This window comes from Cucurbita moschata, unplaced genomic scaffold (genome assembly GCF_002738365.1).
Source record: "Cucurbita moschata cultivar Rifu unplaced genomic scaffold, Cmos_1.0 Cmo_Scf00021, whole genome shotgun sequence".
In the NCBI taxonomy this organism is placed as follows: Eukaryota; Viridiplantae; Streptophyta; class Magnoliopsida; order Cucurbitales; family Cucurbitaceae; genus Cucurbita; species Cucurbita moschata.
This window is the reverse complement of record NW_019268537.1, coordinates 4,015,066-4,028,637: the sequence shown is the minus strand read 5'-3', so window position 1 is coordinate 4,028,637 and position 13,572 is coordinate 4,015,066. Positions and strand designations below refer to the sequence as shown.

The 13,572-nt window shown below is 37.8% G+C and overlaps 4 protein-coding genes and 1 non-coding gene across 5 annotated transcripts; 2 read left to right on the top strand and 3 right to left on the bottom strand.

Moving 5' to 3' along the window:
- The first annotated feature begins 902 nt into the window (after positions 1-902).
- On the top strand, positions 903-2,460 carry LOC111458130 (probable methyltransferase At1g27930). The gene has a single exon (XM_023100604.1). The coding sequence runs from the start codon at positions 1,246-1,248 to the stop codon at positions 2,098-2,100; it is 855 nt and encodes a 284-aa protein (XP_022956372.1). The 5' UTR covers positions 903-1,245; the 3' UTR covers positions 2,101-2,460.
- Positions 2,461-2,833: 373 nt separating this feature from the next.
- LOC111458218 lies at positions 2,834-7,908 on the bottom strand. Its single transcript, XM_023100729.1, has 5 exons — positions 7,536-7,908; positions 7,231-7,334; positions 6,945-7,058; positions 3,521-3,604; positions 2,834-3,180 (listed from the first exon to the last, which is right to left on the bottom strand). The coding sequence occupies exons 1-5, from the start codon at positions 7,813-7,815 to the stop codon at positions 3,124-3,126; spliced, it is 639 nt and encodes a 212-aa protein (XP_022956497.1). The 5' UTR covers positions 7,816-7,908; the 3' UTR covers positions 2,834-3,123.
- A 997-nt stretch (positions 7,909-8,905) lies between these two features.
- On the bottom strand, positions 8,906-8,986 carry TRNAL-AAG. The gene has a single exon. It is a non-coding gene; the product is annotated as a tRNA-Leu (tRNA).
- Positions 8,987-9,671: 685 nt separating this feature from the next.
- On the top strand, positions 9,672-10,316 carry LOC111458584. The gene has a single exon (XM_023101332.1). It carries the CDS (start codon positions 9,760-9,762, stop codon positions 10,057-10,059), a length of 300 nt encoding a protein of 99 aa, XP_022957100.1. The 5' UTR covers positions 9,672-9,759; the 3' UTR covers positions 10,060-10,316.
- A 1,244-nt stretch (positions 10,317-11,560) lies between these two features.
- On the bottom strand, positions 11,561-12,961 carry LOC111458830 (chlorophyll a-b binding protein 7, chloroplastic). The gene is made up of 4 exons (XM_023101652.1): positions 12,812-12,961; positions 12,535-12,749; positions 11,816-12,330; positions 11,561-11,716 (listed from the first exon to the last, which is right to left on the bottom strand). Exons 1-4 carry the CDS (start codon positions 12,865-12,867, stop codon positions 11,699-11,701), a joined length of 804 nt encoding a protein of 267 aa, XP_022957420.1. The 5' UTR covers positions 12,868-12,961; the 3' UTR covers positions 11,561-11,698.
- Positions 12,962-13,572: the final 611 nt, after the last annotated feature.

Below are 13,572 nucleotides of genomic sequence, written 5' to 3'. Positions count from 1 at the left end.
CATGTCCAAAATCCCTTTCTTTGTGCTTACAATTTAATGATTTTAATGTTATTTATAATTAAATTAAATAATAAGATAAGGGAATATCTTTGGAATAAGACTCTGAAATTACTTTATTAGGTCAAATTAAGTGTTTTTGTGATAAATCCCTTATACATTGATGGTAATAACTCATTCATTTAAAAAAATAAACATTTTAAAAATATAAAAACTGAAATACAATAAACTTTAAAATTTTAGGACTAAAATATATATTAAAAAGTTTAAATTGTATTTCAAAAAAGTATAAAAAAAAAAGGATATATATATATATATATAGAAATGGGCCTGAACCCAAACTGGTGGCCCAGTTGGCCCAATATTGGAGAGTGGTGCGGGCGCCCACGTGGCTCCACGATCCGACATTATCAACGCAATTAAGATTATCAAATTTTTAATTATTCATTATAATGCACACAAATTCAAAGTTTTTATTTAAATATTAAAATATCTATTAGTTTATGCACTTAAAAGATATGGCTGTTTTAGTGTTATTCGTTTCATTGTTTAATAAATAAATAATATAACATATATATCCAAAAAAATATATATATATAGGAAGAAATTTAAAAAAAAATGGTGAAATATTTGTCCATTAATTTAGGTATTTATAATAATTTTGTTATATTTATAATCTTTCCATAAATATCTTTATTATCAATATTTCAGACATCAATAATAACAACTTTTAATTAATAATAATTTTCTTATGAATAAATTTAGATAAAAATAAATTCACATGAAAATTTTGAATTTAGGAATAAGAGTAAATTGGATGTATTAAAATGGAAAAACACAGCGATTAGTTGGTATTAATTGAGATTAATTTATAGTAAATGTAAAATTAGACATGTGGATGGCTTTGGTATAAACAAGGACCAAATGCGTACACGTGGTGACCGCTAAGTGGACAAAGAATTTTGAATGGACCCCACAATGGCAAAGAGCATCCAATCATCACGTGAGTCAGCAAAACGTTGAATCGAGAGCTAATTTTACCAAAGAACCGGTCAACGATCGTTTGCTGAAGGGAAAGACGGTCCTCACAAGGAGGGTATTGATGTCATTTCCAGCACCGTTCTCTCGCAACCCATTTCCCTATCCCTTTAAACGAACCGATCGCCCTCAAGAGAGGCGTTAACGACGACAGAAGAATTCTTCGATTTCTTCATTTCGAAGAGTTGATAGAATTTTTATCAACTGATAATGAAGAATCGATTATCCGCGACGCCATGGATTCTCGGATTAGCCATCGCCGGCTTAATCGCCGGTTCACTGATGATTTCTGGATACATAGGATTTGTGGACAGTAACTTATTCTGTTCCATCTCCGGCATCAGAGCACCGACAATAACCGGATATTCAGCGGCGGAAATCCAGCTTCAGTCGATAATCCACTACGCGACGTCGAAGATTGTTCCGCAGCAATCGTTTGACGAGATCAGTATCTCATTCGATGTATTGAAGGCTCGATGTCCCTGCAATTTTCTGGTGTTCGGGCTGGGCCACGATTCGTTGATGTGGGCGTCGCTCAACCCTCTCGGAACCACAATTTTTCTCGAGGAGGATCCGAAATGGGTTCAGACGGTTCTGAAAGACGCTCCGATGCTTCGAGCCTATCACGTCCAGTACCGGACGCAGCTTCAAGAAGCGGATCGCCTGCTCTCCACGTATAAATCGGAGCCGTACTGCTCGCCTTCGAAGGCGTTTCTTAAAGGCAATGAAAAGTGTAAGTTAGCGCTTCACAACCTTCCAGAAGAGATTTACGAGAAGGAATGGGACCTGATAATGATCGATGCGCCGAGGGGCTATTTTGCTGAGGCTCCTGGCCGGATGGCTGCTATATTTTCCGCCGCTGTAATGGCTAGAAATCGGAAAGGATCCGGCGTCACCGACGTGTTTCTGCACGATATTGACCGGAAAGTGGAAAGAACCTTTGCGCAGGAGTTTTTGTGCAAGAACAAGTATTACGTCAATGGAGTCGGAAGGTTATGGCACTTTAAGATTCCTCCGGCCGCTAACATGAGCAGCGCCGACCGCATTTCCGATCGATTTTGTTAGATCAAGAGGGTTTATTCGCCGGAGATTTGTCATTTCTGGAATATTTTTTTTGTCTACAGATAGTTATCGGCGGTAAATGAGTTGTAGGGAATATTTTCTCAATAAAACCCGCCGGAGTCGGATCTCAGCGGGCGAATACACTGCTCACGAACAATTCGGCCGTCTTCTTCGGCTGTGTTTTCGGACGAAGGAAAAAGTAAAAGGTTTCAATCACTTTTAATTGACTTTTTGTTTCTTTTTTCCTCTTTCTGTGTTCTCTTTTTCATCCTGTCGCTCCCACACAGATGATATTGTTTAGTTAAATTCCCATTTTCGGGTCGCTACGTTTCTTTTAAGAACACAATTAGTGTTTTTGTCTGCCATAATTATGATTTTGCTTTGATTAGCGGGAGGATCTTTGAGATAATGATGACATTTCAAGCCTAATCTCCTAATTATAATTAATTCAAATTAGGGGAAACTTCAACAGCTTTTAAAAAAGCCCACATGAATCAGAATTGAATTCTCTGGGAAAAAGAGTTCTATAAGAACAGTCCTCATCAACATTCTCTTGAAGGCAATAGAAAGTTAAAGGCCCATAAATGACCATACAACTAACTGTAGAATAAAGCAAAAGCAAAATAATGGTAGATATTTGTGTCAATAAAATCCATGAAATTCAATGGATTTGAAATTTGCACCAAACGTTCAAATTGGAAGAAAAAGAAGGGTACACATAAAAGACAAGATGGTGTGTTTGTCTGGTGCTGTGGTAACCAAATGCTTTATTCAAAATTTTGAAACCAAGGCTTATCAACAACAGGCTAGCAAACAAGGCAAAGTGGGGAGCGACTAAGGGTGTAATGTATTAAAAATGATAAAGGGTAGTTGGGTTTGGGATATTTTTAAGTATAAGATGGAAGTCAGAGAGATTAAGAAAAAATTAAGTGAAATTAGAGAGCTTTTAAGTGGAATAATCAAGGTTTCTAGAAGGATTAAGAGTGATTACATTACATGGAGTTGTACAAGTAGTGAACCCTAATTCTATAGAAAGTATTTCATACGGTCATCTCTCTTCATTGCGTTGTACACGGCTTGCACCTGGAACGGGAAAGCACAAAACATCATTCTAAATCAATTTTCTTCAATCTTCGAACTTCTTTATTCTAAATCATGTCACAGATGAATCCGAACTTAGATTTAATAGCAACAGTTGAATCTAGGACGAGATTAAAAAAGAGGGTAAATGGGCGGGAGATTCGAACTTCTTACATTTTGAATCAAAGATAATATAGATAGTTTATTAATTTTGAGTATGGTCGACCAAATCAAGAAGCACTGTAACCAATCATGTTCGTGTTGGCCGGTGGAGGACATGCTATGCTAACAAACTGTAAGGCATCATTGATGAACAAATTAATAAGAGAGAAAAGAGAGGGACCTGCTCACTGGAAATTACTTGAACTGGTCCTATGTTTACTGAGACGTACTTCCCTTTTGCCGATAATTTATGCCTCACCTTGCCCTGTACATGCATTCACATGGACATGGACATGGACATTATTTTTTTTTTAGCAAGCCAATCAAATACAGGAACAAATCTCCATACTATCATCCCATTGAATCAGAGCCAATCCATTTATCTATGATTGAAAATTCATTCCCAAATAACGACTTGTTGCAGATTTTTGGAGACTTAATTAATACACCAGAGATGGAAAATTCTCTGAATATGATTTCATGAAAGAATTGAATATTGATGCCTATATATAAGCAATGTACAAAATTTACTGAAAACAAAGGAACTAACAATAACAAAATAAACCCCTACGCGTAAAAATTAACCTGCAGGGTAAAGATGGTGGGGGCTAATAGAACTTCATTGATTTCAAGGAAAAAATAGAGTAGGTCCACTTTTTTAACGCTTCAACCATCAATATTCGCAGGGATCTACCTCATTCCCCTAATGGAAATTTGGAGTTTTGCCGTCGGCATTTTGTTATCCTACTACATCAAGCACATACTTCTACTGTCTGATTTAGAGTAACACCCTGACACAGTACACTCGCCGGAGAAATTGTGTTTGCAAAAACAACTAAATGTTCAATTTCTTTCATATAACTCCTCTTCTCACTCCCCCCCTTCTAATGATCCATTTGAGATATATAGACACAGTGTTTCTAATTCTTCAATGAAAACCATAATGGTGCGTTCATGAAGATTACGTTAAATCACCAAAAGATAATCTATTACCTTGTCGGCCCTTGCCGCCTGCAAGAGACTTGGTGGCAACAACCCCACGTGCCGCTTGATTACCCAAACAACAATTGGAGGTTCTTTTTTATCGTAATAAATTAAATTGATTGCCTCTGAGCAGCGCTCTATTCCTTACGTCAAGAATCTTCCTAGTTCGTACTACTTTAGACTTACGAAAAAATCTAATCATGTTAAACCTTTGCAACCAAATGAAGTAGTGGGTCTCTTTGTCACACACTAGTTACTTGGATTAGCTTTTACATACTTTCCCTCGTTCCTCCTATTCTGTCAATTTTCCTATAATTAAGTGAATGCAATGCACAAAGGACAGCCGTCGAAGAGGAAAATAAAGAAAAGAAAAGAAACAGATCTTGAAAGTCGTACAAAGAGCAGAAAAAAGAGTAGTTGCGAGAAGGAGAGTAAAGAGCTTGATGATGAAGAAACAAAAAGCAAATCATCCTAAAACTCTTCCATTACGCATTTATCAACTTCTGTCAACATCTGAAAGATTCTCCTATTCTTTTTGCAATGAAGTCTTCTAAAAGAAACCTCTAAAAGCATTACGCAGTAATACTTCAACCTTATCTTTGAAAGGACTGGCACACAATCATAGAGAAAAGAAGCCTGCTACAAACATTAAACAGTCTCCAAAAAATATATTGGGAAATTAATTCTGTTTAATTTCATTTATATCTTCTATAATATTGATTGTATATTATGTATATATTCCCTCTGTATATTTGTAATATTTCTTTCCTTCTTGATTGATGGTCTTTTTTTCTATATAAGAAGGCCTTGTATTTGTTTTAGATGAATAAGAAGAAATACAATAATATTATTATTCATCTTCTCTAAACTATATGGAAAGATTATCAACAATTTCCTTATCTTTTCTACATGCTAAGATAAAATTAAAGGGATTTATGAGGCTGCTAAAATTAAAGGGATTCACACACTGATTCATTATGTATCCCAAAAAAGAATAGTCTTAAAACCTTTAACTTTCTTGGAGAAGTCAGTTCTCCAAATAGCAGTAAAAAACATCCTCGAATTCTCCCCTTTCCCATTCACAATCCAAAGAGTCAATGAAAAAAAGTACCATCCAACCACACAAAAGAGAAATCCACTCCTGAATCTCTAAACTAACAAACTTAATGTCATTCCCGCACTCAGAAATAGTTTTATAAGGGGATTGGAGAAGCTAACACGAAGGCATCAGCCATCAGGTTTCTCATGAATCCTTGCAAAATTTGAAATTTGAAAGAAATGGCAATTGTTGGACCTTATTTTCACCTAATTAATATTTGGTACTTGAGCAGTGTGGTTGTGAAGCATAAAATAACTGATACAACAGTTTTGAATTTTCTAAACTCAACCTACAATGATGAAGCTACACCTAGATCCAGTGTACTTAACTCCAAAGAAGAGAGCAGTTCACCAATGATGACTCATCTCGATAAATTGATTGTATGCCCGAATGGATGTTGAAAGAATTTGATGCCCTTGAATAAATTGGAGATTTTAACGAACCAATCGTCGAGAAAAATCTAATAAAATCTCCTAACCACAAAGCCACCAGGAACACCAACTTAATTCCCTTTTACAAAGAATCTAACTAAAATAATTGATCACCAATAAGAGAGAAGGGAAAAGGAAAGAAATGATACGATAAGATAGACAAGCACCCAAAGATCTAATCTTCTATGAGCACAGCTGAGAAATTGGCAGTAAATACTAGCACCCAAAAAAATCCAAGACATCTATTTTTTGCCAAAGCCACCATGCAATACCTTGACATAAGCCTTCTCAATAACAAGTCTTTGCTCTAGGCCCTTCTTTTTGGTTCCTTGAACAACTGCCTACAACCTCATATGGCATAAACTTGAGGAATTATGTACTCTACTTCAGTAGGGACGTGGTTCTTACCATAAATACCAACAATTTCCAATCTAAAATAAGATTAAAAAGAATTAAATCACCACTTAGACTCCCTCTCTTTCTTGGTGTAAACTTCACTTTTTTGTGTGTAAGTAACGGTTTCATGGATAAGATGAATGGGGAGGAAAGACAAGACCCACGCCTTCCAATTGTCAGAAAGTCATGTAAACCGTTTATGTCAAAGAATCAAACCATTTATTCTAAAAAAAGAGCTACAAAAATATAATGGTCCACAAAGCTCCTATAGGTTTTTTGTTGTTGAAGTCTGAAGATCCTACTGTTTCTTTCAAGCCAGAGCCAAACCAAGCTCTTACAATTTGAAGTACAAGAGCTTTCTTTGTGTAAACTAGTTGCTATTTTCAACAATTGCAGAATTAAAAATCCAATTAGAAATAGCAATTAGATTAGGTTACGTCTTCCAATTTTGATTATCAGGTCATTTTGTGCAAGATTTTATACCTGAAATTAATCAGAAAGACTATGTTTCCCACTGAATAAAATAACAGAGGAAATAATACTATCTTGCCTGATTTCATCAATCACTGCAGACATGAATTTCAATTTCTTAGAAATTCCACACATATAAGGCATCATATAATGAGACATCTGCGGAATAAAGTGAATGGTAGATTTTGTAATTTAAATTGACCTAAGAAACTGAAAATGATCACCTCAGGAATTGGCTTTTGGAGGACAGACTCCACAGCAACAACCATAGACTGCACAAAATCATCTCCCCCAGTTCCAATAGCCGTAAAACCTCTAACGCCCGGGTACGAGTTCACCTTTCCAATAATCAAGCAAACTATAAGGTGATGGTGAAAATATATGGCTATCTTCTACTTATTTCTAATTGCAGTAAAGCCAATACTAGTTTACCTACACACGCAACCATCAAAAGATTTGAAGCAGCCATTCTGTACATAAATTGGAGCTAATGGAGCAACTGTTCCATACCTTTTGATCCAAAGCGATCCACTCATTGGAAGAATCGTCAGTCACTGTTCCTCCAAGTACCATATTTGTGGTATGGCCAACCCTCCCTTCTGTCTTGGATACCTCTGCGTCCAGCAACCAAACGAACTCGCAATCAATTATGTCGCGTAGATGAACAAAAGTCGTAGTGAAATAGAAATATGAACAGGCAGAAGCTCACACAAGGAATTATACAGACTTGTGTATAAGAAGAGGTGATGCCTGAAATTAATTGATTTATTGCTTACAATTCCAAAGCCTTGGTAGCATAAAGGTCAGGTAGAAACCTGAAATTGCCTTCAAAACAGCCTCCTGAGGAGGGCCCTGGTCGTCCTGATTAGACGAGGAAGTCGATTGAGTTTCATCATAGGAGCAAGTCAGAACAGTTCGTTTCGGAAAGAGAAATCCTCGAACCCTAGTGTTCCACGAAATGCAATACAATCTGTGAGTGAACGTTCGCCTGGTTCCGAGCGAGAAGGAGGAAGAAGCACGGCCGACGAGAACGGGCCGCGATGGCTCCGTTAAGAATATTGTGGCAGAACGCAACACAGTCCGGCTTGCGGCCATTTCTGGTTGTCTATCTTGAATTGACCTTAGAGAATAGCTTGCAGTACGCGAAATCAGGAGTAGAGATATTTTTCTTTCCACGGCCCTAATAGAGATGATGATACGGGGAATCAATTTACATTTCTGGTTGTTTGGGAGAAAAATGGCGGTAAAATTAGTTTTTTTTTTTTTTTTTGTTAATATAAATATTATATCTATGATTTATTTAATGAGAACTATCATATTAATGGTTATCTGTACTTCTAATTGAACCGTGTAGTGATCTTGACGTGCTCACAATAAGCCTTTAAAGGAAACTCAAGCTCCATTCACAAATTTTGTCTCGGTTTGTGGCTTTGTCAGACCTTCAATAAGGTTTACCTTCGCCAACTGAACACAACTTATGCGGAATTCAAGCTTGTTCGACCACACACGTCATTTGTGCGTGCATGTTTAATCGTCTACGACACAATAACAGTCACATTGCATCGTCATCTTGATTCCCAACAACACGACACATATTTGTGATTTCATCCCATGTCCCAAGACACATCGACCATCTTGGCTTGCTCGGACACATTTATTGGGAATTGACCCATATGTCGATCATCTCATCGAAAAATCCCAAATATTCATCCATCTGGGTTCTCCCAAGCATCAGACTCTCCCGTGTCCATGTTAAACCATTTACGACATACGTTCTGGATAGCGGGTGTATAATCTAACCTCCGACATATGGGCTAATGTGCATACTGACACACTCATGTCGTCTGGTACTGTCCTTGAAAGACCTTTTTTAAAGGAAGACGTCCAAGACGCTCGCTCACACTATGACACGCATACGTGTCACAGGGTAGCTCACTTAAGACAGAGCACAACGATGGTGGAGAGTTGTCACCATCCTGTTTTCCCCTATAGTACATTTTTAGGTATTTTCATTCTTTCTCGAATATACGTTATATCGGCGAGTGGATGCATAGTTCGTCGAGTATCCGATTGACTTCAAATCTGGTGAGATTTCTCATAGACCAATCGGCCATATCAAAATATAATACAAAGGGTTCTCAAAACAATAATTTAATTTATTTAAAAGAAACTAGAATAAAATAAATGTTGAGAGTGGGATTTGAACCCACGCCCTTTCGGACCAGAACCTTAATCTGGCGCCTTAGACCAACTCGGCCATCTCAACATGTGAATGATCTGCAACATATAAATAGTTTTAGAATTATCCCTTTCAAATCAGACAAAGCACCCTAGACTTACTTCGCTGAATTTAAATTTTATTAATAATTATAGACCAAATAATTTTATAATTTACAAAAAAAATAAAATCATCCATTAATTTTGATAAAAAAACATTCGTTACAAATTTGTAATTAAAATAGTATAAAATTTAGAAAATACCAAATACGAAAAAGTGTGTAAAAAACAACCTAATTTTTAAAAGATTGCATTAAAAAAATAATGATAATTAATAAATAAAGCTCACAAGTTGTAAACTTGAGCAACATTTAAATCTTAAAAAAAGAAAAAAAAATAATAATATTCAATTATTCAATTATCTATTTAAATAGAAAAGAAAGTGGGAATTAAAAAAATAATAATAAAATAAAATCTGGAGAGAGTGATTTTGAACTAAAATCTACATCCACAAAGCAATAGCGTAGTGAGAGAAGAGAGACAGAGAGGCAAAAGGAAGTCACCCACGCAAAGCCCACCGTCGTGAAATTCCAATTTTACCCCCAACAATTTGTTCTTCGCTCAAAGCCACCAACTGCACCTTCGTCTACGTGTTCCTCCTTCTCACCACTTTTATTTCCCCCATTTCTTCTTTTCATATATATTTTTTTAATTAAATAAAATAAATTAATATCGTCTCAAAAAAAAATCTCCAATCCATTCCCCATTTCCTCTCCTCCTTCTTCCATCTCTCATCTCTCTCTCTCTCTCTCTCCCTCAACCATGGTTCCGATCGTCCTCACCCAACTCGCCACCGGCCTCAGCGTCCTCGCCGGCGCCGTCCTCGTCAAATCCGTGATGGACAAACCCATGGCCGGCTCCTCCCCCCGCTGCCCCTCCTGCAACGGCACCGGTCGAGTCCCCTGCCTCTGCTCCCGCTGGTCCGACCGCGACATCGGCTGCCGTACCTGCTCTGGCTCCGGCCGCATGTTCTGCAGCAGCTGCGGTGGCTCTGGAACCGGCCGCCCCATCCCCGCCCAAATCTCCGTCCGCCGTACCAATTATCCCCCCTCTTCCTCCTGATTCCCAATTCCCCCCCTCTCCCCTCCGCCACTACTGTAATATTCTCTCTTCCCACCATTAATTATTAGTTCACACAAACAATAGCGTCTGTAATTTCTCTCTCTCTCCCTCTCTCTCCGCAAGATTATCACCGGCGATTACAGAGAGAGAGAGAGAGACGGAGAGAGAGCTCTGAAAATTGGAGTTGTTGAGATTCACAACGAGCGAGCCATTCGCGACTCAATCCAGATTCGTATAGAAATCGATACTTTTCTTTATACTAATTTTTAATTCTTTTTTAATTTTCTCTGAATTTGATTTAAACTTCATTAATTTGTTCATTCTCGTTTAATTAATAAATCTTTACTTTAATAAATCGGATTAAACGGTTTAATATAATTATTGAATGCATTAATACTCCTAAATCAAATTTAATTAAATAATTAATGAAAAAAGGTTGCTTTCATCTGGAGGAAGAGAGAGTTGAACAACTTGCAGATATAAAATTTGTATTTTTTTTTATTTATATTTATTAGTTTGACTGTTTTAGTTTATTTTATTTTATTTTAAATTATTTTTATACTCTACTTGCTTTTCCTTTTTACCAACTTAATTAACTTATTTATTAATCCTAGCTTATACTCTGTTAGTGTAATTTAAAATTGTTGGATTAAGTGAAAAAAAATATATTGATGATATTATACGTCCATTGCTAACAGATATTGTCGTTATCGTTACGTATCGTTATCAGCCTCACGATTTTAAAACATATTTGTTAGGAGGAGGTTTCGTATCTTTTATAAGGAGTGTTTAGTTCCCCTCTCCAACGAACGTGTAATCTCGTAATCCACCTGCCTAAAGGGCTTAGCGTTCTGTAACACTGTCAGGTGTCTAGCTTTAATATCATTTGTAACAACACAAGTCCACTGCTAACATATATTGTCTGATTTGACTCGTTACGTATCGTCGTCAAGCTCACGACGTCTGTTAGGGAGATGTTTCCATACCATTATAAGGAATATTTCGTTTCCCTCTCTAACTAATGTGGAATCTCACAATCTTCATGTCTTAGGAGGCATACTTCCTTGTTGGCACGCGGCTGCATGTCTGATTTAATACCATTCATAACAGTCCAAAGCCCACCGCTAACAGATATTGTCCACTGTTGGCCCATTACGTATGTTCATCAATTTTACAATTTTAAAACGCGTTTGTTAGGGAAATGTTTCGCTATCATTTTCAACCGATGTGAGATCTCACATATGCAAAACACCATAAGGTTACGACAAAGAGTCCTTCACTCAACGTCAATAACGAAGTAATAACATTCATCACAACGAGATTGAACATTGAATAATTTAAACCAAGAACGTAACCAATAAAGATCTGATGCTAAAAGTTACGCATGTTAAATATATTAGAACTCGAAATTAGTGTATAATCAATTAACGATTTGTTTGATCCACTAGTCAATTGTTATGTTAATGCATACAAAGTCCACATTTAATTATTTGATTAAATATTCCTTAATTAATTTTAATCTCATTTTGTACATTAAATTGATAATAATGTCCATTAGACACACACCACATAACAACAAGGATTTCAAGTTGTGATTTAATACAGACATTTTCTCTCACTCCCAATTTCTCCACGTTCCTCACTTGGGTGTGAAAGCCTGCAGAAAACGACAATAATCTCATCAATTTTGTATATATATATATATATATATGTATTTATTTATTTATTTTAAAGGTAAAGTTAATTAAAAACTCACGGCGAAGACAGTGGCGTGGCCGGGATCGGCAAGGTGAGCGAAAAGGTTGTCGATGGGACCGGTGCCGGTGTAAATGTGTTGGAACCACGCGCCCATCACCGCCAACATAGCCAGTCGCCCGTTCTTGATCTCTTTCGTTCTCAATTCCTTGATTTTTTCGGGTGACCCGCTACCCCAACCGAGTGGGTCGAACCACAGGCCACCTGGGTACCCGACGTCGGTTCCGGTTAGCTTGTTGTTGGGGAAGATTGGGTCGGTATTGACGCAACCGGGTTTCAGAATGTCGGCCCATCGTCTACCCTCGGCCCAACCGATGAAAATGAGTTCCACAATGAACAGAGTGGTCGTATCGGTGAAGTATTCCAATTCTCCGGCAGTGTACCACGACGGGGTGTTAAGAATTCCGATCTTTGTCAAGAATTCCGGGATGAAAATCCCAGCGGCGCCCAACATTGCCCACCGGCAGTGCACCAGCTCTGCTTGCTGGTTCCATCTCAGGCTCTCCGGATCAGAAGCTATCAATATTCGTACACGCAAACAAACATAGTTATGATTTTATATCTTGACAACCTTAAAAATTTCAAATTTTAATACGGTGATATTATCCACTTTGAGCCTAAGTTCTGGTGTTGGCTTTCTAAAAGGCCTCAAACTAATGAAGATAGTATTTACTCGATTGTAAATCAGACGTGAAACTTTCATCATACAACAATACTTACAGAGACCAAGTGGGTCAAAGCCAAAGTCACCGGGGAGGCTGCCGTCGAGCCATGGGGGAGGGGTGCTGCCGGGGAACCAGAGGGGTCTATCGGGGTCGGCGGCGGCGCACACCGGAGCTGATCGAGGAGCAACAGCCGCAGCAGTGTACTTTCTCAGCCTCAGCCTCTTGCCGGTTAGGAAATTAGAAACCTTGGGGCATCCATTCTTCTGGGAACTGCAAAAAACAAAGCTCCATAAAGAACTGCAAAAAACGGCGGAGGAAGAGAAAAAACTTGCCTGGAAGAAGAAATCGCCACCGCGGCGATGGCGGAAGAAGCACAAGCGGAGGCCATTTCCGGTCAAATCACTTAACGCTCTGTTTAGCTCTGCCAAAGTTGTAAAAATGGTAACGAAGATTTGAATCTCACTTCGTTATTGTACGCATAGGCTTATCTAAATGGATAGCAGAGGGAATATGTAATTGGCTGATTCGTTGCCACGTGGCAGTGAGAATCCGATATCCGCCACGTCAACCTCGACTCGTTTCTGCTTGCCTGTAATAATCTCAATTTCTGGCTCTCGTTTAAACTCCGTGTCAAAACATAATCCTTACATAACGGGTCCAACCAGTATCCAGATTGAGATTTTGTAGCCACGTGGCACTCTCCCTATGGCTCCTTGTCAGATCTGTCAAATTTTGGGGAGTAAGCTAGGAGATATGTAAGCCCAAAGATAAATGGGCTTCTTTTCGAGTTGTAAGCCCAATGGGCTTCAGGAACCTGTTATTAGCCCAGCCCAGTAAAGCCCAACAACTGCAGAAAATCATTATTTTATTATTATTTTTTTCAATAGAGAGAAAGGAAAGAGTTTAAGTAAAGGGACAGAATCATTTTTATGCATTTTTTTTTTTCTTTTTTGTACGGTTTAATCTACCAAAATGTACGAATTTTCAATGATAATTTCTTGTCTGTTTCCGACATGTCGGGAAAATCATTCTGTTTCTTAACACATGAAATTGCTAGGACGGTTTGAAATAAGTTTCTGACGAATTTCCAAAT